Source organism: Dermochelys coriacea, chromosome 24 (genome assembly GCF_009764565.3).
Source record: "Dermochelys coriacea isolate rDerCor1 chromosome 24, rDerCor1.pri.v4, whole genome shotgun sequence".
Classification (NCBI taxonomy): Eukaryota; Metazoa; Chordata; order Testudines; family Dermochelyidae; genus Dermochelys; species Dermochelys coriacea.
The window spans coordinates 14547464-14573057 of NC_050091.1; the positions used below are offsets into that span (position 1 = coordinate 14547464).

The window sequence follows — 25594 nt, forward strand, 5'->3', positions numbered from 1 at the left end:
GGGGAGCTCTGCCTGCTGCTGAGTGTTCAGTGGTGGGGTCTATGGGACGGGACCCATGGGCAGCGTCCCATGTGGTACCAAGTGGGGATGGAGCCAGCCCCAGGGGAGACCCCTCTGCAATCCCAGCCAGCCCTGGGGATAGCAGCAGGGGCCCTGGGCTGGCCTGGCCTGGCCTGTTGGCCCCTGGTCCTCACCCTGGTACTGGGTGCACTGACCATCACAATCCTGCTCCCCCGGTGGGGCCGCTCTCCAGAGAAAGTAAGTCAGGGACTGAGTTTAACTGGGTGAGCCCATGGGACTCCCAGCCACTGGATTGTTAGTGGAGTTTATCCTGTGGGACTCCCTGCCACTGGATTGTTAGTGGAGGTGTTCTCAGTGGGACTCCCTGCCATTGGATTATTAGTAGGATTAACCTACAATACACCCTGCCAATGGACTGACAGTACGAGGTTAACCTGTGGGGTTTCCTGTCACTGGCCTCCTGTAGGGGTTCTCCTGCCGGACTTCCTGCCACTTGGTGGCAGCATCCTGACAAGGGCAGCAGGGTCCAACTTGAGGCTGGGAATAGCAACAGAGTTGTAGGCAGGTTCCAGACCGGGGTCGATATCCAGGGTCAGAGTTCGAGTCAGGTTTTAGGGTCCAGGTCAGGATACGAGGTCAAAGCCAGTTCAGGAGCAGGGATGATTGTAGTGGCTACAGCAGACCCACACCGTTCCCTGCACCCTTTCTGGAACCCCCTTTTGGGTGTATATAGGACGGGGAGCCAATCAGGAGCCACAAGGCTGCAGCCTGTCAGACCCCTTGAAGCGGGACTTCCCGTGGTCTGTGTTTGTAACGGGTCATGGGCCGTGGAGCACGACCTGGTTACAGCTGCTATTGGGTGGCAGCATGGAGGTGCCTGGAGACCTGCTGGGCCTTAAACTTGGTCATTAGTGGGGTTAACCTGTGGGACTCCCTGCCACTGGATTATTAGATGGTTAACCTGTGGGACTCCCTGGCATTAGAGGGTTTCTCCTACACAGCTGCCTACCACTTGGTAATTAGTAGGGTTAACCTGTGGGACTACCTGGCAGAGGGTTAGTGGGCTGGTTAACTTACAAAACTCCCTGCCACTGGGCTATTAGTATGGCTAAATGGAGGTCCTGGCTTTGGGATATATTTGGGGACACCCTGCTACTGGCTTATAAAAGGAATTAACACAGGGAATTCCTTGTTGCGAGCCTGGAGTACATGCCCTTGGCCTGTTGAGAAGTGGGGGAGTTTAGTGCCCATGGGGAGGGGGAATGGTGTGACAGGGGTACCACACTGATAATACAAACTCCCTGCTAGTCATTTATTATTGGGGTTAACCTGTGGGACTACCCATCACATGATAGTGCTGGGATTGGACAGGGTTCAGCCTGTTTGCTTTTGGGGTTAAGCTGTCCATCTGCCCTCCATATAGAGGTTCAATCCCAGGGACTGGGAGCCTGCAGGGGCTGATCCATAGCCCCCTTTCCCCCCCCTCCCCATTTTTGTCTCATCCTCAGCCCCAGGTCACACCCAAGGCAGATGAATACAGGCCCACGGGCTCCAGCAATGCTGCACTGGCTGATGTGCTGCACCTTCTGGACGCCGTGATGGAGAAGATGGGGAGGAGGCTAGAGTGCCAGGAGAGGCGGCGACCTGCCCAGTGTTGACAAGGACCCGAGCCAGCCAGGACCCCGAGCTAGGTGCTGGCTGGATGAGACCCCCCCCTTCTGGACCAACTGCAATAAAGAGCCTTGGGAGGTGGAGCCCTGTCCCCGAGTCCTTGTAGCTGGGGAGGGGGATTCACCCTCATGCTCCAGGACCCACCACAGGGGTCAGGAAGAAAATGTTGAATTCCCCCCACCCCCAGCACTGAGGATTGTGACACTTCAGAGCAGCAGGGAGGGGAGGCTGCTAACTGGGCTAGATCCCCTGAGCCTCACAAGCCAGCCAGTTCCCCGCCCTGGGGCTGGATCTGAAATGGATTTAAAGACATAGCACATTGGGTTTTAGGTCCCCCTGGGACTCTCATTTATTAACATGAAAGAAACTGAACAGAAAAAGTTACAAATAAGTCCACACTTGACAACACTGTTCCACAGCAAAGAGGCACAAAATTGTCCTTTCACATTGTCAAACCTGGCTCTCTCACACATGGCCAAATGACACCCAGCGGGTGTGTCAACCTGTAGAACTACCTGCTGCAGGGTAACAACAGCATGGGCCTGTTGAAAAAGCCCTTTGCCAGGTTGACAGCTGGGTTTACCTGTGGAACTCTCTGCCACAGGATGTTGCAGAGGTTTAACCCATGGTATGGTGAACCAGCAGGACTCCCTGCTTTAGGATAGTAGCAGAGTTAAACTGAAGTACCCAAAGATATTATATCAGGGATTTAATTCCTGAGACAGGCAATCAAGGGGTAAACTGTGGGACTCCCTGCCAAAGGATATATGACTGGGATTAATGGAAAACTCCCAAAGGCAGGCTGATGGTCTGAGAGACTTCCAGCCACATGGTCTTGGGAGTTCCCTGCTACATGATGTTTGACTGGGCTGTAAACCTTGGTCAGACCATTGGGCAAGCAAATAGCCAGGATAACCTGCTGAACTCCCTGCCATAGGATATTAGGCTGCATTTTAGCCTATGGAAAACTCAATGAGGAGGCAACTAGGACTTAGCCAGTGGAACTCCCTGCTACATGATGTGGCTCAGGTTTAACTTACGTAAAAAACTCTGAGGAAAGTCGTTAGGGGGGAGGGATGGCCTTTGGGACTCCCCGCCATGTTACCGGCAGCCCTGACTTTTGGAACTGACCATCACTGGGGAAAGGGGGCACGAGAATTAAAGTGCTGGTTCCCCTGCAGCCCCGTGGGGGAAGAAGGCCCCTAGCATGACAGACCCAAGGCCATGGGGAAGTGCTGGGGATTCAGGGCCCCCCCAGGAGCTCCCCCAGTGTGTCTGGGGAGCTATGCAGGCTGAGCAGGGCATTAGCGGCCTCTTGGGTGACCACTCGGCCATACTCCGGTTCCACGGCTGACAGGAGGAGCTGGGTTCTGGGCGAGCCCTCCCCAGGGTTGCAGGCCGGCTCCTCATACGGCAGCTCCAGCAGGGCACTGACCGCGTTGTACTCTGCCTGCGAGAGCCACTTCATGCCACTGGGGGGCAGGAAGCAGGGAGGAGGAGAGGCCTCACGGACCGACATGATGGGGTCTGGGGTGCTGAGACGGAGACTCTGACAGACCTGGAGGGAACAGACAAGAGGGAGGTTATTTACTTGGCTGAGGGGGGGAAAGTTATGTGCAGAACTCCCTGCCACATGATATTGTGGGGAAGGTTAACTGCCGACACCCCTGAAGATTAGCCAGTGGAGCTGCACGCCACATAATGTGACTGAGGGCTCAACCACAGAACACTCTAGCGGAAGCTATTAGAAGGGTTAACCTGTGGAACTCCCTGCCACATCATTAGTAAAGGAATTTAACCCATGGGAACCACTTGAGCAGTCTACTATTGTGGTTAAGCTGCAGAAGTGCCTGCTGTGTGATGCTAACCTGTGGAACTCAATGCAGCAGGGGAAGTCCCAGCCACCTGCTGTTATTGGGATTTAACCCTGTGTAACCCCTGGGGCAGGATAATATTTAGGACTAACCTGCAGAACTGCCTGCCACATGATATTATGGGGTCTTAAGACAACCAAGCCACCATTTTGGCCAACGCTGGGGAGAGAGGACCCACCCGCTGTGCCCTGCCTCCCCCTGAGGGCACCGTACCTGCTGGGAGGGGTGGGAGAGGTAGTTGTAGACCCGGTGCCCTGGGGGCATCAGGGGATCCGTGTAGAAGAATTCACTGGAACTAATGGGAAGCAGGAGACCTGGAGCAGAGAAGGGGAAGGTGAGATCGTGGGCAGGGGGAGGGTGTCTCCCCCTCCCGCGCAGACCCCTGCCCTTCCCCACAGCGCCCAGGGCTGAAACAGCCACAGAGAGGGAGATTCCCTTCCCCCTGCATACCCCACTTGGCCTCCTACCTGATCCAATGGCTGGGCCCCCCTGCAGGCCAGAGCCCTGGGGCCGGTCCCCATGGGGCACTGGATGAGTCCCTGGTGCGGAGCGAGACAAAGCCGCATAGTAGGGGTAGAAGGAGGGATGGGAGAGCGTCCGGGTGGAGAGCGAGTGACCCTGCAGACGGGAGAGCAGAGAGATCAGGACAAGAAGCCCCCAGCTCTGCCGGTGCCCCTCACTCCCGACCCGCAGCCCCTGCTGTCCCAAACCTGGGCTCCCGCCCCAGCTCTGCTGGTGCCCCTCACTCCCAACCTGCAGCCCCCTGTCGCAGCCCTGGGCTACCCACACCCAGCTCTGCTGGTGCCCCTCACTCCTGACCCACAGACTCTGCTACCCCAGGCCTGGGCTCCCCTCCCCTCCCAGCTTTACCAGCGCCCCTCACTCCGACCCAGAGCCCCCTGCTGTCCCAGTCCTGGGCTCCCCACACCCCAGCTCTGCCGGTGCCCCTCACTCCTGACCCACAGCCCCCAGCTGGGCCCATGAGCTGCAGAGCCCTGTTTCTGACTCTCCCTTATTCACAGATCTCCCCAGTTACCGGCCCAGGCTCCCAGGAGCTCTCATAGGCAGCTGGGTTCGCAGACGCTGTCGGGTTTGGTGCCAGTCGTGCCAGCCCAGCCGGGTGAGCCCTGAGATCGGTGCCTGGTGGCTCATGGTTCAGCTCAGCTCCAGAAAGGTGCCCTTGAAACAGGGGGGATTCCCCGTGAGCGCCGGTGGTGGCTCAGGAACCTGATAAATACCCATCGGTACAGATCACTTCCCTGGCCTGGCAGTTCCAGCCCAGCGCTGCAATGCAGCTGCCTCTGGGGTGGAGGCCGGCAACCGTTTACACAGGGTTCTCTCTCCTCGCCCTGGAGAGCTGGAGTCAATGATGGGTCTGCGGGGAGAGCCCCCCACCCCACTGCATAGCTCCCTCGAGTGCTGCCCTGGGGCCAGCACTGACCGCAAGGGGAGAGCGCCCCCTACCGAGTCCTCGCTCCGCTCCCCGCAGCACCGTGACCCCTATGGAGCCCTCGCTCCCCACAGCACCGTGACCCCTACCGAGCCCCCCACCCCACTCCCCGCAGCACCTTGACCCCTACCGAGCCCTCGCTCCGCTCCCTGCGGCACCGTGACCCCTACCGAGCCCCCCACCCCACTCCCCACAGCACCTTGACCCCTACCGAGCCCTCGCTCCGCTCCCCACAGCACCGTGACCCCTACCGAGCCCCCTACCCCACTCCCCGCAGCACTTGTGACCCCTTTGGAGCCCTCGCTCTCCACAGAGCCATGACCCCTACTGAGCCCCCCACCCCACCCCCGCGGCACCGTGACCCCTACCGAGCCCCCCACCCCACTACCTGCGGCACCGTGACCCCTACTGAGCCCCCACCCTGCTCCCCACAGCACCGTGACCCCTACCGAGCCCCCCACCCCACTCCCCGCAGCACTGTGACCCCTACCAAGCCCCCCACCCCACTCCCTGCAGCACCGTGACCCCTACCGAGCCCACGCCCCGCTCCCCACAGCATGGACATGGACTGGGTGAGACAAGCCGCACATGCCTGGTATCTATCAACCCCGACGCCCTCTGCTGCCAACTTACCTGCCCAGCCGGAGAGGGAGCCCTGGCCTGGAGCAGGGTTGTGGGGCCAGGGCCTGCATGGGGAGAAGAGCTGCGGGCGACATGGCCGAGGCCTCGTAGACTTGTTACACGGATGGGGGAGGCCGTGAGCCACCCTGGGCTCCTTCTGCAGCCTGTGGGTGGGAGAAGAGACCTGCTCAGCTTCATGGACCATCGGTCCCACCCCCCGCAACCCCCAGCCTACTGCCCCCCAGTCCCCCCCATCCCCCATCTCCTCCAAACCCAGCTCTCAACAGCCCCCACCCCCCTGTCTCCTCCAGGCCCAGTTCTCACCAGCCCCTGTCCTCTGCCCAGTCTGACCCCAAGGCTTCTTCCTCCCCCGACTCGCCGCTCTCGCCGTCCTCATCCCACAGGCCATGCCGGGGGTCAAGCTCCTCAAACAGCATCCTGCCCCTGAGGGATGAGACCCCCCACACCCCTGAGTCCTGGCGGTGCCTCCAGAGGCCTCGCTCTGCCCAGCCCTGCTCTGCAAGGGGGGAACTGCTGAACAAGCCCCAGTAGCAGGGATGGCGTGGGGCAGAGCCAGGGAATGCAGCCCTGGGCTCTCCACACGGCTCAGCCGGTGCCCCTCACTCCCGACCCGCAGCCCCCTGCTAGCCCAGCCCTGGGCTCCCCCCACCCACTGCTCCAATGGTGCCCCCCCAATCCCGACCCACAGCCCACCGCAGCCCAGGCCTGGATTGGCCTGGTGTCTAAAGGGCCAGCTCAGCTCTCAGCCTGTGGGGTGCTGATTTCTTTCCCGTCCAGCTCACACTCCCCAGCCCCCAATCTGAAAACCCCTGAGGCTCTGGGGCTGGATCTGCAGCGATCCACAAACAGGCCAGGAAGCTTCACAGGATTCCAGCCCCCGCCCCCTTTGCAAACAGCCAGCACCTGCAGCCCCTCACCTGTGGGTCCTGCTGGCCCCTGGGCTGGGACCTGGCCGAGCTGGGGCAGAGCCCGCAGCCTGTGAGAGCTGCACTGGGGCTGGGTGCAGACAGAGAGAACCGAGGGGCCATAAATCCTCCGGACAATGGTGGGGCCCAGCCCCTCCCACCTTCCAGCCCCATGGGGTGTCGATCCCAGCCCAGTTGGCGCCTGGTTAGCACCATTGGGCAGCTCCTTCCCCTGGGCTCAAAGGGCCTTGGGTGGGGCCCTCTGGCAGCCTGCGGGGAGGAGGGGAGCACTTCATCCAACAGACTGAAGAAAGCTTCCCAACTTGGGCCACAAAGTCTAAGCCCCACTTCCGTCCCCAGTGGGGCTCCCCCAATCTAGAGACACCCCCAGCTCTGCCGGTGCCCCTCACTCCTGACCCACAGCCCCCACTGCTCCAGTCAGCCGCCCTTGCTTCTGAGCCCAGCAGGCTCTACCCAGACCCTGGCCGAGATCAGGGTCCCCAGGTGCCGGGTGCTGCCTGGACCCCGGCCGAGATCAGGGTCCCCAGGTGCTGCCTGGACCCCGGCCGAGATCAGGGTCCCCAGGATCCGGGTGCTGCCTGGACCCCGGCCGAGATCAGGGTCCCCAGGTGCCGGGTGCTGCCTGGACCCCGGCCGAGATCAGGGTCCCCAGGTGCCGGGTGCTGCCTGGACCCCGGCCGAGATCAGGGTCCCCAGGTGCCGGGTGCTGCCTGGACCCCGGCCGAGATCAGGGTCCCCAGGTGCCGGGTGCTGCCTGGACCCCGGCCGAGATCAGGGTCCCCAGGTGCCGGGTGCTGCCTGGACCCCGGCCGAGATCAGGGTCCCCAGGTGCCGGGTGCTGCCTGGACCCCGGCCGAGATCAGGGTCCCAGGTGCCGGGTGCTGCCTGGACCCCGGCTGAGATCAGGGTCCCCAGGTGCCGGGTGCTGCCTGGACCCCGGCTGAGATCAGGCAGCCGCTGCCCTAGGCACTCACACTCCGACTCCGTCAGGGTTATTTATTCCCACGTTGCCCGGGTGGGAACCGAGGCCCCGTGAGATGCAGGATTTGCCCCAGGTCACACAGGCCTCAGTGGCGGAGCCAGGACTAGGCCCCTTGAGTGCTGGGTCCCAGGCCAGGCCTGCCAGAAACACAACCCCGGGGTGGGGGGCAGGGAGGATCCAGGGGTGCTGGGAGCCCAGGGCCTGTCTGACGGGCCCAGCTGGCTCCAGCTTCCAGGGATTGTTGCAGGGCGGGGGGCGGGGGGTGTGTGTGTGTGGAAGGGCTGTGGGAGGGGGCCAGGATTTGGATGCATCTGGGGATGGGGGGGTGGCTTTTGACGAGGAGCACGGTCACAAACCCTGCGAGACACCCTGGTACAGGGGGATACACCCCCTCCCTTGGCAGAGATAGAGACACCCCCACCCCTATAGCACCCTGCTTAGCACACCCCCATCTCCCCAGCACCCGCCCTTCGCACACACACACACCCTTCATACACACACACTCAGATCCCCAGCCGGTTCCCATCCTCAGGGACCCCCCTGCCCCAGCACAGCCAGGCAGACTGACCCAGATGTGGGGCTGGCTCAGCGCCACCCATGTCCCGGCCCCTCGGTCCCAGTGCAGACTGTGGTGATGGGCGTGTCCCCCACCCTGTGCTGTGTGGAGGCTGGCAGGGGGCGCGTGATGATGGCTGCCAGGGCTGTGTGCGTGTCTGGATGCGGTGGCCCCACAAACGCCCCAATGCCAGCGCACAGCCCAGGGCTCTGCTTGGGCCCAGACCCACACAGTGACCCACACTCAAGCCTGAGATGTTGCACAGGATCCTAGCCTCCCCCCTTGGCAAACAGACAGGCCCTGCAGCCCCCCTGCACCTGCCCCCCTCACCTGTGGATCCTGCAGCCCCCTGGGCTAGTCCCCAGCCCAGCTGGCAGGGAGCCTGCAGCCAGTGGGAGCCCTCTGCTCTGGGGCTGGCCCCCTGGGCTCTCGGCCATGGACAGAGCCTTGGGGGGAGCCGAGGGGCTGTGAACTCTCTGAACAATTGCAGAGCCCTGCCCCTTCTGCTGACCAGCCCCATGGGGCATCGATCACAGTCCACCTGACGCCTGGTTAGCACCACTGGGTGGCTCCTTGCCCTGAGCTCCAAGGGCCTTGGGTGGGGCCCTCTGGCAGCAGGATCGGGGCCACTTCATTCACCTGGCTGATAGGTCGTGGAGCTTCCCAACTTGGGCCACAAAGTCTCAGCCCTGCCCCTGTCCCCAGTGGGGCACCCCCAATCCACAGACACCCCCAGCTCTGCCGGTGCCCCTCGCTCCTGACCCCCAGCCCCTGCTAGCCCAGCCCTGGGTTCACCACCCCCCAGCTCTGCTGGTGCCCCTCACTCCTGACCCGCAGTCCCTGCTAGCCCAGCCCTAGTTTCCCCCCACCTCCAGCTCTGCTGGTGCCCCTCACTCCTGATCCCCAGCCCTGGGTTCACCACCTCCCAGCTCTGCTGGTGCCCCTCACTCCTGACCCACAGCCCCTGCTAGCCCAGCCCTGGGTTCACCACCCCTCAGCTTTGCCGGTGCCCTTCACTCCCGACCCGCAGCCCCTGCTGCCTGTAGCTGATGAGCGGCGCGGTGCTAGTCCGGGTGTTCTTGCCGTGCTGGGGCAGAGTCATGGCCAGATCTGCATTTCCACAGGCTGTCAACACAGCGCTGCGTGTCCGGCTGTGAGCCCACCGCCCGCGTCAACCCCTCCCCACACACACAGACCCCGTCCATGCCAACCTCCTACCCACCACCACACGGACCCCCCCGCCCGTGTCAACCCCCACCACACACAGACCCCCATTCATGCCAACCCCCCCGACCCCCGCCCATGCCAACCTCCTACCCACCAACACACAGATTCCCCCCACACACACACACAGACCCAACTACGTGGCAGAGGTACCTGTGGGTCCAGCCCCGGCTTGCTGGCCCAGCAGAACTCCCGGTGCCGGTACAAGTCCTGTCCCCACTTGGGCTCTGCTGAGATCCATGAGCCCTGGCTGTGTTGGGGGATCATATTTTCTGGCACCCAGGTTTGGGTCCAGTTGCTCTCACAGCACCGGGAAGCCTACCATCACCTTCTCAGCCTTGTGGGGCTGTTAACTGTCCTTGTCCCCGCACGGCCCCCAGTCCAGCTCTGCCCCCCCCCCCCAGCCTCTGGCCCCTTGTCAGGGACCCCCGAGGCACAGACCAGACTGGCCCAGGATTCCTCCCCCGCCGAACCATCCCCTCAGCTGGGCTGCTCCGCCTGCCCCGCCCAGCCCGCTGCCCCCCAGCTCTGCGCCCCACAGACAAGGGGGGGCTGCTAGGGGCCCACAGGCTGAGGGGCTGGGCAGAGGATGCAGGAGCAGGGCAGAGGCTGGCATGGGGGGAGCAGGGACATGTTTTGAAGGGGGCAGGTGTGGTGTGGGGGGTTTGGGGGGTCAGAGCTGAAACCCCAAAACTCCCCAGCATCCCCCCCAGCCCAACTCTGACCCCCACTCCTTTGCACCCCACACTCCTGTGCTGCACTGAGTTCCCCTTCCCTATGGAGCAGCTGTGGGGCAGGAAGCCCCCTCTCCTCAGCTGGGGGAGCCTGGGGGGGGCAGGGGAGTTCTAGGCTCTTTCCCCTGGAGGGGGAGCACTGGGGAAGGGGAACCCCAGAGCCCCCCTTGGCCTGGAGGAGCAGCTGGGGGGATAGCGGGGGGGGGGGGTCATGAGAGGGGTCAGGGCCCAGACAGCATCACTCGCCTTCCCCCCGAGAAGTGTCACTGTGGGGGAGGGGCCCAGCCCCCTGGGCTCTGTTCTGGGGTCACTGTCAGCTGGGGTCCAGGAAACAGCCAATTTGGAGACCAGCCCTGGGCAGAGCTTCACCTACTGGACTGGGCCCTGCAGAACATGGGCCCCCCACAGTCCCCTCAAATCTCCTCCAGACCACCACTGCTCTGACCCCCCACAAATCTCCTCCAGCCCCCCACTGCTCTGAGCCTCCCTTCTGCCTCACACTGCTCTGAACCCCCCAAATCTCCACCAGACACTCACTGCTCTGAGCCCCCCTCTGCTCTGACCCCTCACGTCCCCTCCAGCCCCCCCACTGTTCTGACCCCATGTCCGCCCCAGCCCCCCGCGGCTGACCCCCCACATCTCCTCCAGCCTTGCACTGCTCTGACCCTCCACGTCCCCTCCATGCCCCTACTCATCCGATCTCCCACATGTACCCACCTCTTTGTTGCTCCACCCCCAGGTGAGCTGGGAGGGGCTGCGCGGTGGGTGCAGGGGGGCTGGGCTGTGTCCCAGCTGGAGGCCGGCATGGAAAGGAGGCTGGAAGTGCAGAGGCCCGACCCCAGATTGGGCCGGGGGGGGGCGCAGCCCCCCTTGCAGCACAGGGGCTGGGAGATGGGGGGAGGGGTCGTCCGCTCCCAAGGAATGAGACCTCGGCCAAACTCAACGAGGAACTTCGGGGAGGAATCAGCATGAAAAAACTCCACTGAGGGGTTGAGCTGCCCCCTTGATCCCTGGAGAGAGCTGAGCCCCGGCCCCCTCTGCCACAGCGCTGGTGTGTCCACGGCCTGCCCCAAGCGTGTCTGGTTTCTGCACCGTGTGTCCGCACCTTGCCCCAAGCGTGTCTGGTCTCTGCATTGTGTGTCCGTGCCCTGCGCCGAGCGTGTCTGGTCTCTGCACCGTGTGTCCGCGCCTTGCCCCGAGCGTGTCTGGTCTCTGCATTGTGTGTCCGTGCCCTGCACCGAGCGTGTCTGGTCTCTGCATTGTGTGTCCGTGCTCTGCACCAAATGTGTCCAGTCTCTGCACCACGTGTCCGAGCCCTGCCCTGAGCGTGTCCGGTCTCTGCAACGCGTGTCCGCACCCTGACCCGAGCATGACTGGTCTCTGCACCGTGTGTCCGCTCTGTGACCCGAGCGTGTCTGGTCTCTGCACCGTGTGTCTGCGTCCTGCCCCGAGTGTGTCTGGTCCCTCACCATGTGTCCGCGCCATGCCCCGAGTGTGTCCGGTCTCTGCATTGTGTGTCTGTGCCCTGCATCAAGTGTGTCCGGTCTCTGCACCAAGTGTCCGAGCCCTGCCCTGAGCGTGTCTGGTCTCTGCACCGTGTCCGAGCCCTGCCCTGAGCGTGACTGGTCTCTGCACCGCGTGTCCGCGCTGTGACCCTGGCGTGTCTTGTCTCTGCATTATGTGTCCGTGCCCTGCACTGAGCGTGTCCGGTCTCTGCACCGTGTGTCCACGCCTTGCCCCGAGCATGTCTGGTCTCTGCGTTGTGTGTCTGCTCCCTGCCCCGAGCGTGTCTGGTTTCTGCACCGCTTGTCTGCGCTGTGACCCGAGTGTGTCTGGTTTCTGCACCATGTGTCCGCGCCATGCACCGATCTTGTCTAGTCTCTGCACCGTGTGTCCGCACTGTGACCCGAGCCTGTCTGGTCTCTGCACTGTGTCTGCCCAGCTGTTTTCAGAAATCAAACCCAGGCAGCCAGGGGGATTGGGAAGGGTTCCGGCTAGTGGATTTTTGTTTTTAAATCCACTTTCTTGGCTCTGTGCTGGCACAGAAACACAGTGCAGAGACCAGACATGCTCGGTGCATGGCACAGACACACAAAATGTGTCCAGTCCACCTCGGGCAGCTCCCAGTCAGCAGCACAGAGGGGCTGAGGCAGGCTCCCTCCCTGCCCTGACTCCTTGCGGCTCCTGGAATCTGCCGGCACATCCCTGCGGCCCCTAGGGGTGGGGGGGGGCAGGTGTCTCCTTGTGCTGCCCTGCCCACAGCGCCACCCCCGCAATTCCCATTGGCAGCGGTTCCTGGCCAATGGGAGCTGTGGAATCAGCGCTTGGGGTGGGGGCAGCGCGCAGAGACCCCCTGCTCCTCCCCCACCTAGCTTCTGCAGGGATGTGCCGGCCGCTTCCAGGAGCAGCACGGGGCCAGGGCAGACAGGGAGTCTGCCTTAGCCCCACTGTGCCACCGGACTTTTAGCAGTTTAAAATCTCCCAGTTTGGCTTCAGTAGCCTCCAGGAGTTTAAGCCCAGATTTCAGGAGACTCCCGGCGAAACCGTGAGGGTTGGCAACCCTGCTCAGGGGCCAGCAGGTTTGGTTTTTGGAGCTGAGGGCAAGATCCACAAAGGGGCCAGAGGCTCAGCATTGCAAGGCCTTGTTTTGAGTACGTCTGCCCTGCATTGCAGACCTGGGGCTGTGGCACACACCTTGTGCCCTGGGTGTTTCCAAGTCCATGCTCGAGTGTCCACACTGCATTGGAAACCTGGACTTACAATCGCTGGACCGGGGTCTCACCACCGTGTTAACACGTCCACATTGCATGGCACAGACCTTCTGCCTTGGGGTGGCAAAACAACAGGACTTGCGGGTGAATCACGGTGGGAGTTGGGCTCTGACCCACCCCTAGCAGAGCCCGGGCCCTGAGTGCTGGCTGGCCTGACTCAAAGCAATTGGTGTGTGGGCAGAAGGGGGGCTGGCCCCAAAGTGAGTCAGAGCCCGGACTTAGCACAAGGGGCACGTGCACCCTTTCAGGCACCCTGCTGCCCAGTGTACTCCCCAGCCCTGGGCCTGGTTCCCAGGCTCCCTCCCCAGTGCCTGGGCAGAGAGAGGTGCCTGGAAATGGGATCTGCAATGGCCAGCGGGCTGAGCAGGAGCCATCTAAGCTGGCCAATAGGAAATGCTGAGAAGAAGGGGAGTCCTAAGCCCTGCTTCTCAAGGGAAGATAGGGTCCGATCTCCTTGGGGGATTCCCAGCCACGACCCCTCCCCAGGAGATCAGCAGCTAAACCTGGGCAGTGCAACAGGGCCCTTTCAAACTGAGCCCCCCCCCATGATTACTGCATGCACTGGGGGCCTGGAAGACCCCATTTCACTTCTCCTCCGCTGACGCAGCGCCAGGCAGTGAGTACACCCCTCTCATGACAGCCCCCTCAGGCTGTTGGGTTGCAGGGGCAGGGAGCTCTCCTGTGGCAGCTGTTCCATTTTGGCTAAACTATTAACTGTTGTCAGACATTCGGCTGCATATGTGTTCTCTCCGTGTGCTGCCCCAGCTCTGCGCAGGCAGCCGGCAGAGCAGACCTCGAGCGAATGGCCCAATGACCACAAGATCCGTTAAGGTACGAAGGCACCACACCAGGTTTATTGTCGATGAAGCATGACGAAGCAGTAGCACCTGGCAGACTCTACGACTCTATGAGACTCTCTAAGACATGTCTGTCCGTGAACTCAGTGAACGGCGAGACTTTCCATTCCTCCCTCGGCTGGACCAAGACACTGTCTCAGAGATACCTCTTTATACCCTGATCCAAACAAGTTATGTCTGACATAGTTAGTCACTGCCCCCTGACGTGGCTAGTTATCACCCATCTCCTTGTACATATTGGTTTGATTAAAACATCTCTATTCACACTGTCATCCTGACCTTATTTTTTAGGCGGGGTCAGTGTGTTCCTGTTCTCTGTGGGGAATGTTTTTTGTACCATCCTTGATATCAGGATGCTCTGGTACCACCCTTCTGGGCTGTGTTTGCGTGAGGAATGTGTGTTTCTGCAAGATCAGCCCTGTTCTTGCCAGGTTCTGTGGACTTGCAGGCAGGCAGAGCCTGACGTTTGCTCACAGCCTGACTTTTGCTAATTTTACTTTGTATCAGCAAAGCTTGCTCACTGCTTTAGTTCGGGCCTCATACAAGGCCTTATGTCTCAGGATCTCTTCCTACTGCATTAACTATTCATTGGTGCAGGGATGTGACCGCTGGTACCTGGGCGCTAGAGCCAGCCTCCAGCTTTCCGTGGCCCAAGGAATGTCTGCTCAGCTGTACAACAGGGACCGGTTTCAACAGCAGTGACTTGGGGATCCTGGCTCCGAACGTCCCCAGCCCATTTCCCTCCCAGCTGGGAGACCTGGCTCCAAAGCAGGCAAGGGGAGGATCTAAACCTGCATCCCCCAGATCCTGTGATTGCTGAAATGGTTGGGCTAAAAACTGGAAGGGGACATGTCCAGCTGCTGGGTTGGGTGCAAGGCCTGCTCTGTTAGGCAGCCTCTAAGCATCCTACGGATGGGACCCACCGGGAAACACCTGGCTCGGGGCGGGCACCGGGTGTCAGGACAGCCTGGGCTCACTGCAGCAGTCTGGGGGCCTGCTGGACTTTGTCAGTGGAAACTAGGGTTGCCAATTTAGGTTGGACATATTCCTGGCAGTTTCATCACATGACATTATCTTTAATTAAAAATTAATCTTTAATCCCTGGAGACTCCAGGACAAACCTGGATGGTTGGCAACCCTAGGAAACCTAGGTGCTGAGGGAATTGGGGAACATACGTGGAGAGGCTGCTGCAGAGCGGGGGTTGGGAGGAGCTGGTTTGGGACTCAGGTGCCAACCGTGTAGCCCTCGGTGACGAGCATTCTCACTTGGTGCATGGGGCTGGTGGTGCCCGGGGTCTGTCCCCTCCACGGCACAGGGGCATGGGGCTGGCTGGAGTCTGTGCTGGGCCCAGCTTTGTGTGAGCGGCTGGGGCCCAGCCCAGTCCATTGCTCTAAGATGCCCACGTCACACAGACACCATCCCTTCGCCCAGCGGGTGCAGGGACCCGGGCTGCTGAATGGGAGGCCAGCCTCTGGCTCACTGGCTGGGAGCTCAGCAGCTCTGTGACCCCTGGGGCGCAGGGCCCTGAGTGGCCCCTCCTGACTCCTCCTGTTCCCCAGTGAGAGGCAGAGCTGGGGGACTGAGACCAGAGCAGACAGGTAGGATCAGAGGCTAAAACAGGGAAAGAACCAATTAAAAATGACTTAGACAAGTTAGATATTTTCAAGTCACCAGGGCCTGAAGAAATACATCCTAGACTACTCAAGGAGCTGACTGAGGAGATATCTGAGCCATTAGCGATTAACTTTGAAAAGTCATGGAAGATGGGAGAGATTCCAGAGGCCTGGAAAAGGGCAAATATTGTGCCAATCTGTAAAAATGGGAAATAAGGACAACCCAAGGAATTACAGACCAGTCAGCTTAATTTCTGTACTCAGAAAGATAATGGAGCAAATAATTAAGCAATCAATTTGCAAACATCTAGAAGATAATAAGGGGATAAGTAACAGTCAGCATGGATTTGTCAAGAACAAATCATGTGAAACCAACCTGATTAGCTTTCTTTGACAGGTTAACAAGCCTTGTGAATGGGGGGAAGCAATAGGTGTGGTGTATCTTGACTTCAGTAAGGCTTTTGATACTCTCTTGCATTACCTTCCTGTAAACAAACTAGGGAAATACAATCTAGATGGAGCTACTATAAGGTAGGTGCATAACTTGTTGGAAAACCGTCCCCAAAGAGTAGTTATCAGTAGTTCACAGACAAGCTGGAAGGGCATAACGAGCGAGGTCCTGCAGGGATCAGTCCTGGGTCCGGTTCTGTTCAATATCTTCATCAGTGATTTAGATAATGGCATAAAGAGTACACTTATAAAGTTTGTGGACAATACCAAGCTGGGAGGGATTGAAAGTGCTTTGGAGGATAGGATTAAAATTCAAAATGATCTGGACAAACTGGAGAAATGGTCTGAGATAAATAGGATGAAATTCAATAAGGACAAATGCAAAGTACTCCACTTAGGAAGGAACAATCAGTTGCACGCACACAAATGGGAAATGACTGCCTAGGAAGGAGTACTGCAGAAAGGGCCACAGTGGCTCACAAGCTAAATATGAGTCAACAGTGTCACACTATTGCAAAGAAAAGCAAACATCATTCTGGGCTGCATTAGCAGGAGTGTTGTCGGCAAGACACGAGAAGTAATTCTGCTCTACTCTGTGCTAGTTAGGCCTCAACGGGAGTATTGTGTCCAGTTGTGGGTGCCACATTTCAGCAAAGATGTGAACAAATTGGAGAGAGTCCAGAGAAGAGCAACACAAATGATTAAAGGTCTAGAAAACAGGACCTATGAGGGAAGATTGAAAAAACTGGGTTTGTTTAGTCTGGAGAAGAGAAGACTGAGAGGGGCCATGGGAACAGTTTTCAAGTACATAAAAGGTTGTTACAAGGAGGAGGGTGAAATATTGTTCTCTTTAACCTCTGAGGACAGGAGAAGAAGCAATGGGCTTAAATTGCATCAAGGGTGGGTTAGGTTAGACATTAGGAAAAACTTCTTAACTGTCAGGGTGGTTAAGCGCTGGAATAAATTGCCTAGGGAGGCTGTGGAATCTCCACCACTGGAGAATTTTAAGAGCAGGCTGGACAAACACCTGTCAGGGATGGTCTAGATAATACTTAGTCCTGCCACGAGTGCAGGGGATTAGAGGTAGATTAATATATATTGGGGCCCTGGGCACAGAAAACATTTGGGCCCCCCACATTGCCCATGCCATGGCCCCCCCCCGCTCCTCCACTTCCCCCCAAGGCTTCGCCCCCTGGCCTGGCCAGAAGCTTGGCCATGGTAAGAGCTGCCCAAGGAGCCCAGGCCACTGTGGGGAACCCTGGACCCTCCACCTGCCCTGGGGGGCAGAGCACAGGCTGCAGGCTGCTCTCGGGCACCCTGGCTCCCCGCCCAAGGCAGGCGCAGGGTCTGGGGTTCTTCACTACTGTCTGGCCTCCCTGGGCAGCTCTTACCACAGCTTGGGCTGTGGTCCCCAAACTGTGGAGTCCGGCCTCCGAGGAGGGCACGGAGGAACATTTGGGGGGGGGAGGCACAGCAGGGCCCAGCCCTGAACTGCCCCCAGCTCTGCTTCGGCCCCCACCCCAACTCTGCTCCCAGACACACACCCCTCTCAGCCGCTGACTCTGGGTCCCAGCCCCGCTCCTGGACCTAGCTCCCGGGGGGGGGGGTGCAGACCAGATAAGGGGGTGTGATCGAAAATGTTTGGGGACCCCTGACCTAGGGTGACCATATGTCCCATTTTGGCCCCACAGCTCAGTGACAAGAGGAAACAGGACAAATGCCCACTTTCCCCAAAAAGGGAGCTGGGGGGGTGGGTGAGCGGTGGGGCTAGGGCCAGCCTCAAGCAGGGGAGGAGTGGGCTTTGGCGAGTGGCTCGGGGTCCAGCCCTGCATGGGGGAGGGGACAGGGCCAGCTCTGCATGGGGGGAGGAGGCACCAGGGGAGGAGGGGAAGGGAGAGGAGCTCAGGAGAGCTGCACATGGGGGCTGGGGAGGAGGTGAAGGGAGAGGGGCTTGGTCCAGCCCTATGTGGTGCACATGGGGCTCAGTCCAGCTCTGCTCCACACAGGGCAGGAAGCCCCCTTGGTCTGGCACAGCGTGGGGGGGGGGAGGCTTTGGTCAGCTCAGTGTGGGGCACTGGCAAGCGGCTAATCCAGCTGGGCTGGAGGCGGGGCCTCACGGGGAAGAGGCGGGGCCAGGGGCGGGGCCAGCATTTTGGCTGCTCCCGTTGGACCCCCAAATTGGCCGGGGACCCTGGGCATGGGCCCCATTGGCTGTGCGGGAATCCACCACTGCAGGGGACTGGACGAGACGACCTCTCGAGATCCCTTCCAGTCCTAGGATTGTAGGATTGTCCCCTGGTGCACGCTGCACAGCTCCCGGCGCGGGCTGCTGCTGCTTCCGGGCTGGGCTGGCTGCAGCACGGGGGCCCCGAGCGGGGCTGCTTCTGGGCACTTTGCTTTCTGCCTTGCGAGCGCCGCAGCCTGGCTCCAGCTCCGCCTGCAGCCCTGGGGGAAAGGCAGCCCAGCGCGGAGCGTGGGCTGCAACAGCACCTCCTGGTGGCCACGTTGCTCCTTCCTTCCAGTCCCACTAGGGAGTTCTGTCCTGTGTATCTGTCACCCCCTCCCGGGAAGGCTGCCAGGTGCTAGGGCCCAAGAGCCCTTTAGGGTCTGTCTACACAGCCAGCGGCAGCTGCGGTGCTAACAGTAGCTGTGTCCACACTGCAGCTCAGGCCCCGAACTGCACGTCCCTCCCCAGGCCCCAGAGCCCAAATGCCTACATGGCTTTGCCTAGTGCCCCAGCAAAAGCCCCGGGAGCCTGAGTCTGTCAACTGGGGCACCGCGCTGCTGCGAACTGTGTAGATGGACCCTTAGATGTCCTGGGGTCTCACAGAAACAGCAAGTCCCGTGCTAGACCTGAGAGCAAACCGCTCATCCCCTGAGGAGGAGCTGGGGGGAAAAGGGGCCTGGGGGCAATTACAGAATCGGACGTTTTATAAAAGTTTTCGAAAACCACCAACTTTTCAGTTTTAAAATCGCGGTATTCATTTTTTAATTCAAACCTTAATTTTCCCTTGTTTTTCCCTCTCAGCCCCCCTCCCCCTGGCCTCCCTTTTGCTGCTGAAAAGAGGAAACCGCCGGAAAAGGGGTCGAAAAAGAAAAAACTGGAAAATAAAAAACAAAAATTGTTTGTGTCAGATGAAACCCAGAACATTTTGAAAAACAGATTTGTCAGCGTGGCATTTTGTTTTTCAAACCAACTATTTTTAATGGGAAAAAACATTTGACAATTTTCAGCCAGGTCTCAGTATAAATTGGACTCACCTCATTTCCACGGCTCGGGGTTTCCTTTCCCCTCCCAGGAGATTCCTCTCCCCTTCCCCTCAGGAACCAACCCTGCAACCGAGAGCTGGTCGACATTTCTTCACCAAATTGTTTTGGTTGCAAAAGGAGGTTTAATTGAAAACGGCGTGGTTTTGCACACTCATTTCCTTTGTGATGAAAGCATTTGTATTTTTTAAAAATACAATTTCTAAACTAAATATTGGGGGGGGAAACTATTTTTTGTTCTGTATTTTCAAAATTGTTCACAATTTCAAAATGGGGAAATGCCACTTTCTGCCTGTTTTCTCTCCCTTTTTTTCCACTAGTAAAGGCTGGGTGTGTGAAGGTGACGTAGAAATGCGTTTAAAAGTGAGCAAAATAGACACTTTCCCTTTTCAGTGTTAGTGCCAGGTGTGTGGGGGAAGTTTTGAAAATGCTACTTTCTGAAATGACCCTCTGATTTTTTAACATTCTCTTAAAGTGCAAGGAACTAGGGCCCTCTTCTGGCCAATGCATTAATCTATTTAGCTTAAGAAAAGGATGGTGAAGGGTAAGTACCTGCCTGGAGAACAACTATTTGATGACTGCTGAATTGGAATTAATTTGCAAACTGGATACAAATAACTTAGGCTTAAATAAAGACTGGGAGTGGATGGGTCATTACACAAAGTAAAACTATTTCCCCATAAAAAGTGTTTATTCCCCCACCGCCACCCCCCACTGTTCCTCAGAAGATCTTGTCAACTGCTGGAAATGGCCTGCCTTGATTATTGCTACAAAAGGTTCCCCCCCCACCCCACCCCCGCTCTCCTGCTGGTAATAGCTCACCTTAAGTGATCACTCTCGTTACCGTGTGTATGGTAACACCCATTGTTTCATGTTCTCTATGTATAGAAATCTCCCCACTGTATTTTCCACTGAATGCATCCGATGAAGTGAGCTGTAGCTCACGGAACCTTATGCTCAAATAAATTTGTTAGTCTCTAAGGTGCCACAAGTCCTCCTTAACTATTTGATGATGGGTTCTGCAGTCTAGTAGAGAAAGGCCAAACACGATCCAATGGCTGGAAGTTGAAGCTAGACAAATTCAGACCGGAAATAAGGTGGAAATTTTTAGCAGAGAGAGTAATGAACCATTGGAACAATTTACCAAAGGCCATGGTGGATTCCCCATCACTGGCAATTTTTAAATCCAGACTGGACATTTTTCTACAAGATCTGCTCTAGTTCAAACAGGATGAATTAACTCCGGGCAACTCTCTGGCCAGTGTCATATGGGGGTCAGGCTAGATGATCACAATTGTCCCTTCTGGCCTTGGAATCTAGGGAAGAAAAAACAACCACTGACATTGTTCCAGTGAAAGAAAGAAAAAAAGAAAAAGCGAGTGTGTGCACAGTGTGGGGGGAGGTTCACATACTTTCTTTTACTTTTTAACCCCCTCCCCTTTTTTTCTACTGGAAAAAGGGGGAACGGTAAAAAGTGAGATTGTTTTCCCTCTATTTGTCTCACTTTTTTACAAACATCCTGTGACATTCTGTACCTTGGGGGAGCGGCCCTGTAACCCCCATATTCCTCACTTGTACGTAACTATGATATTGCATATAAAGCAGGCCATGTGAGGTATCAGGGAAAAGATTAGGAACTGCTGAAACCCACTGTTCCATCTAAATATTCATATCTTTAGTGCATATGAAGTTATGAGAATTGTGTTGTATGGTGGTCCCTAAAGCATGCTGTAAACTGGGGAGTCAGCCAGATATTAGCTCCCCAGAGACAACAGCCGGGAAAGTAACCAACGCCCAGGTGGGGTGTCAAAATAACCATCAACAGCCATTGTCCAGCAAGGGAGCTACAATGCAATGACTCACCTGCGTGAGGCCACACCAGAGGAATTGCTCAACCTTGCTGGGGACTCAGCAATGCCCCCCAGACATGCCTGGACTCATGTTCCCAAAGCACATGGGACTGAGGGTATAAAACAGAACCAAGGGGCCCCATGCTAGGCCTTTCTCCTGCCCCCACCTACACTGCAATCAACAAGAACGATCAGAAGACTGAAGACTCCAACAAAGAAGACTGGCCCAGGTTTAAGGGACAAACCTGTATATTAAGGACTGCAATATCCAGTGTGGTGAGAAAAACTGCTTAATCTAGTTGTTGCCCAGTCTAATTGGGTTGAGAGTTTGGACTGCATGCTTACATTTTATTTTATTTTGGAAATCACTCTTTTTGCCTACCACTTATAATCACTTAAAATCTATCTTTTGTAGTTGTAGTGGGGCGGTCACTGCACTCTGGTTTGGAAGGGGTTAAAACAGCCCTGGGAAAGGGCTGCCCCGGGGAGCCAATCATGAGGGCTGCCCCTAGGCAGCCAATCAGGGCCTGGCTGGGCCAGTATAAGAAGGGTGAAGGTAAGAACTGGGTCAGTCTCATTCCAGCCTGGGAGTGGGAAGGACCTAGCTGCCTAGGAGCACAGGGTGAGCAGAGCAGAGCAGAGCAGAGCAGAGCAGAGCAGAGCAGAGCAGAGCAGAGCAGAGCAGAGCTGGGGAAGGGCAAGACGCACTGGGGAGCTCCAGCCTGGTACCTCTCCAGGCTGAGGCCTTCTTAAGGCCTAAGGAGGTACTGGGGCTGCAGAGGTGCAGCCTGGGGATAGGCAGAGGCAGCTGGTCCTACCCCCTTGCCAGTGATGAGTGGCTATTACAGACTGAGGTCTGCCCCAGGGAAAGGGGACTAGATGGTGACTGGCAGTAGCCACTGAGGCAAGGTGGGCTTGAGGGTTGGGGGTTCCCCTGGGAGGAGAGAGCCAGAGTGTGGGGGTACTGCATTGGGCAGAACCCCAAGGAAAAGGGGCACTGGGGTCCAAGAGGCAGGAGAGATATTGGCCAGCAAGAGGCACTCTGAGCGCTGGAACTGAGCTAATTCCCGGATGGTCAGCAGGAGGCGCTGCGGCAGTGAGTCTGCGATCTGCTCCAGTAATCAATAAACTTGTTTTACTGTTTGTCTTTACCACTGAGTTTGCCTGAAGTGTTTGGTGAATCTGCTCAGGTATCAAAGGCTGGTGAATAGCCACTGATGAAGTGGTGAACCAATTAATAAATTTGCACTGCTTGTCTTGATTCCTTTAGTTTAAAATGTTTTAACTGGTTTCCCTCTGTAAAGGGGGCTCAGCAGTCTCGGGCTGTACCCTGCCACTTGGTTATCAGTGGGGTTAACTGGTGGGATGCCCCTCTAAATCCATGGCTCAGACACACCATTCATGGTTCTTTATTTTGACCCAGCCTGGCCCTGAAGAGCCAGGAGAGGCCGAGGGGAGGCTCTGGTAACTATTGTGAAACCCTGAGATGGGGGCCCAGCCCTTCGGCTGCGATGCTCAGCCCAACTCGGAGCAAGTCCCAGGAGAAGCTGCATTCCTCGTGCCTGTCCCGAGCAGGCCCTGCTTTCCCCGCAAAGGTTCTTCCTCGGGCTGACGGGGCAGAGGTGGGATCCGTATCCACCATGCACGAGGTCGCCGTGCTGCAGATAATGTGCCATGGCCGTCTTCAGGCCGCAGTCGCAGAATGTCATGCAGTACTCCAGGCACGCCTCCAGGGGGCAGCCTAGCCTGGTGTGGCACTCAGGATAGGCAGGGGGCACCCATGGACAGACGATCCCGGGGCCTGGATCTTGGGGGTGTTGTACAGCATGACCTGTAGGGGGCACTGGGGGTCGGAGCAGGATTCGCTCTGTGGTGGGGGGTTGTCCAGTCAGTCTGGCAGCAGCCGTACAGCCCCCCTGGCCCATTGGGAACAGGGCAGGCAGGGGGTGCGCAGGGTCCAGGACCTGGCCGAGGTGCTGGCAGCGTGGGCACTGGGGGGAGAGGGGAGGGGGAGATGTAGGAGGTGTTGGCCACTGGGGTACGACAGTCTATTGCCCTGAGCTCTCCATATCCCACTGCTGTGGCTCCCAGGGACTTAACAATTGCAGCCACTGTCAGAAGGGTATGGGCTGGGAATTTCCTTAGTTTTTGTTTTAATTTAGTATCTGTCTATCCATCCCCATACCCGTCTATCCATCCCCATATACCCACATCTCTCTCTCTGTCATACATTTCAATGGCTGATATTTTAACCACCATCCAATCACATCAAAGATTTTAGCTTTGGAATTTCCTTCCTTTAATAGTAATATTAGAGGAGATTCAAGGCCCCTCATTCTCCCCCTGCCCATTCATTGCCGATTTGAGTCACTCATTCAGACGCACAATTACCTTACACAATTCCATTACATTGTGGTGGCACCTAAATGCCCCAGCCATGCGGGGACCTCACTGTGCCAGGCGCTGCACTGATGGAAGGAGGGGAAGCCCCCGCCCCCTGATGCCTGGAGCCTTGACAGCCCTGGGAGGGGAGTCAAAGCAGCCCCCCCTTGTCTCAGATCCCCCCTCTCCAAAGCTCCAGCCCGTGACACCGGGCACTACAAGGCCGCCCCTGGAAGCTGGGATTACCGCATCTCCACCCCACCCCCGCAGACCAGCTGTGGGTCAGCAATGGGGCAGGGAGGCTGGTGTACCCTGGACAGACGCAGGCAGCGGTAGCAGAAATAACACCTGCATTCAGGGCAGACCACCATGGGGTAGCCTTGTGTGGTGTGACTGAGGAGGGCGTTGCAACCAGGACAGGCCCGCAGCGAGGGGCAGCCGTGGATGGACAATCTTGGGGCCTGGATCTTGGGGGCATCATGCAGCGCGGCCTGTAGGAAGCATCGTGAGTGGGATGAGGGGTCCCTCCATGCCGTGCGGCAGCCCCAGCAGAAGCAGTACAGCCCCCCGGCCCGCTGGGAGCAGGGCAGGCAGGGGGTGCACAGGGTCCCGGGGTCCAAGCGCTGAACGAGGTGCTGGCAGTGTGGACACTGCAGGGCAGAATGAGGACGCATTAACTACTGAGACCCCCGCCCAGATCCCAGCCTGAGCCAGATCCGGGAGAGAGGGGCTCAAGTCCCACTCACCTCCCGCCGGACTCACCTGGCGGTGAGCTGCCCCTGGCACCCTCCTGTGCCAGGATTTGGGCCTCCAGCGTGGCCTGGTCCTCGTCCGAGAAGAGGCTGAGTTTGCACAGCTCTTGCCAGAGCCAAGGGATGTCCGGGCAGTATGGGCAGCGGAATGAGGTGACACCCTGGATGGGAATGGGGGGACCTAGATCAGCCCCCAGCTCTCCCATGCGGCCCCCGGCCACCAACCTACCCCAACCCCATCCCACCCCAACTGCCTTCCCCCTTGGATCCTCTGATCTCCCCTCCCCTTCCCCTGTCACTCCTCATCCAATCCTCCTGGCATCCCCTAACCCCTTCCCTTCCCCAACTAACCCCCCCCCCATGGAACACCTCTCCCTTTCCCCTGTCACTCCGCATCCAATCCCCCTGGCACCCCCTAAACCCTCCCCTTCCCCATTACCCCAACTGACCCATCCCCCCTAAAACACCCTCCCCGTCCCCTGGCACTCCACATCCAATCCCCCTGGCACTCCCTAAACCCTCCTCTTCCCCATCACCCCAACTAACCCTCCCTCTGAACCTCCACCCCCTTCCCCATCACCCCAATTGACCCCACCTCCCTAAATCCTCACCCCTTCTCCTGGCACCCCCCAGCAACGCCCCATCACTCCCTCAACTAGCCCCAAAATCTTCTCTGAAGTTCCTCCTCCACCCTGGAGGCCCCGCCCGGCGCCCACCTGCCCATAGCCGGCGGAAGGGGGGGGGTTACCTGGTCCAGCAGCGCCCGCACCCATCCCCGCAGCCCGGCCGCGCTCACCCAGTGCCCGCAGGACACCCGGCCTGGCAGCGCCCCGGGGGGCCCCGCACCTGCAGGGAGAGAGGGGGAGGGGTGAGATGGGGCCGACCCCCCCGGAGCTCCGCTGCTCCCGCCCTTCCCCAGGGGTGACCCCACGGGGGGAGGGGCCAGGGGAGGGGCCGGGGTCTCACCTGGGGGCCCCCCGGGGCTGCAGATCACCTGGAACTGCTCGGCCAGCGCCCGCCACGGCCCCGACGCCATCGCAGGCTACCGGGATCCTCTGTCCTGGGCTGGGCTATTCCCCCCCCCCGCTTTCCCTTTCGCTTTCCCCCTCCCTGCCGTGCCCAGCCCCCCAGCTCCGCCGGTGCCCCTCCCTCCCAACCCGCACCTCTGCCAGCCCAGCCTCCCCCCCACCCCCGCCAGTGCCCCTCCCTCCCAACCCGCACCCCTGCCAGCCCAGCCTGCCCCCCCCCACCCCCGCCAGTGCCCCTCCCTCCCGACCCGCACCCCTGCCAGCCCAGCCTGCCCCCCCACCCCATCCCCACCCACGCCAGTGCCCCTCCCTCCCGACCCGCAGCCCCTGCCAGCCCAGCCCTGCCGCCCCACCCCCGCCAGTGCCCCTCCCTCCCGACCCGCACCCCTGCCAGCCCAGCCCAGCCTGCCCCCCCCACCCCCACCCCCGCCAGTGCCCCTCACTCCCGACCCGGAGCCCCTGCCAGACCAGCCTGCCCCCCCCACCCGCGCCAGTGCCCCTCCCTCCCGACCCGGAGCCCCTGCCAGCCCAGCCTGCCCCCCC

General features: G+C 59.0%; 2 protein-coding genes across 4 annotated transcripts; both read right to left on the reverse strand.

The window, feature by feature from the left end:
* Positions 1-1851: 1851 nt before the first annotated feature.
* Positions 1852-11042, reverse strand: SAP25 (Sin3A associated protein 25). 2 transcript variants are annotated; one of them, XM_043501965.1, is made up of 7 exons: positions 10798-11042; positions 5962-6081; positions 5650-5801; positions 4603-4745; positions 4034-4184; positions 3780-3880; positions 1852-3250 (listed from the first exon to the last, which is right to left on the reverse strand). In XM_043501965.1, the coding sequence occupies exons 1-7, from the start codon at positions 10884-10886 to the stop codon at positions 2936-2938; spliced, it is 1071 nt and encodes a 356-aa protein (XP_043357900.1). In that variant the 5' UTR covers positions 10887-11042; the 3' UTR covers positions 1852-2935. The 2 variants fall into 2 exon arrangements, with proteins under 2 accessions (XP_043357900.1, XP_043357901.1); XM_043501966.1 differs by lacking the exon at positions 10798-11042 and adding an exon at positions 9500-9694.
* Positions 11043-22283: 11241 nt separating this feature from the next.
* Positions 22284-25130, reverse strand: LOC122457366. 2 transcript variants are annotated; one of them, XM_043501968.1, is made up of 5 exons: positions 24990-25130; positions 24820-24869; positions 24034-24184; positions 23789-23921; positions 22284-22764 (listed from the first exon to the last, which is right to left on the reverse strand). In XM_043501968.1, the coding sequence occupies exons 1-5, from the start codon at positions 25057-25059 to the stop codon at positions 22299-22301; spliced, it is 870 nt and encodes a 289-aa protein (XP_043357903.1). In that variant the 5' UTR covers positions 25060-25130; the 3' UTR covers positions 22284-22298. The 2 variants fall into 2 exon arrangements, with proteins under 2 accessions (XP_043357903.1, XP_043357902.1); XM_043501967.1 differs by having other exon boundaries at positions 24772-24869.
* Positions 25131-25594: the final 464 nt, after the last annotated feature.

What these genes read in the sequence shown, in the direction of transcription:
- SAP25 (XM_043501965.1), bottom strand. Translation starts at nt 10,886, where the DNA reads ATGCCGGCCTCCAGCTGGGACACAGCCCAGCCCCCCTGCACCCACCGC. An exon ending in TGGGCAGAGGACAGGGGCTG is followed by an intron (nt 5,802 to 5,961) that starts GTGAGAACTGGG and finishes TCCCACCCACAG; the next exon opens with GCTGCAGAAGGAGCCCAGGG. An exon ending in GCTCCTGGGAGCCTGGGCCG is followed by an intron (nt 4,185 to 4,602) that starts GTAACTGGGGAG and finishes TCCCGTCTGCAG; the next exon opens with GGTCACTCGCTCTCCACCCG.
- LOC122457366 (XM_043501967.1), bottom strand. Translation starts at nt 25,059, where the DNA reads ATGGCGTCGGGGCCGTGGCGGGCGCTGGCCGAGCAGTTCCAGGTGATC. An exon ending in TGCGGGCGCTGCTGGACCAG is followed by an intron (nt 24,185 to 24,771) that starts GTAACCCCCCCC and finishes ATTCCCATCCAG; the next exon opens with GGTGTCACCTCATTCCGCTG. An exon ending in CAGGGGCAGCTCACCGCCAG is followed by an intron (nt 23,922 to 24,033) that starts GTGAGTCCGGCG and finishes TCTGCCCTGCAG; the next exon opens with TGTCCACACTGCCAGCACCT.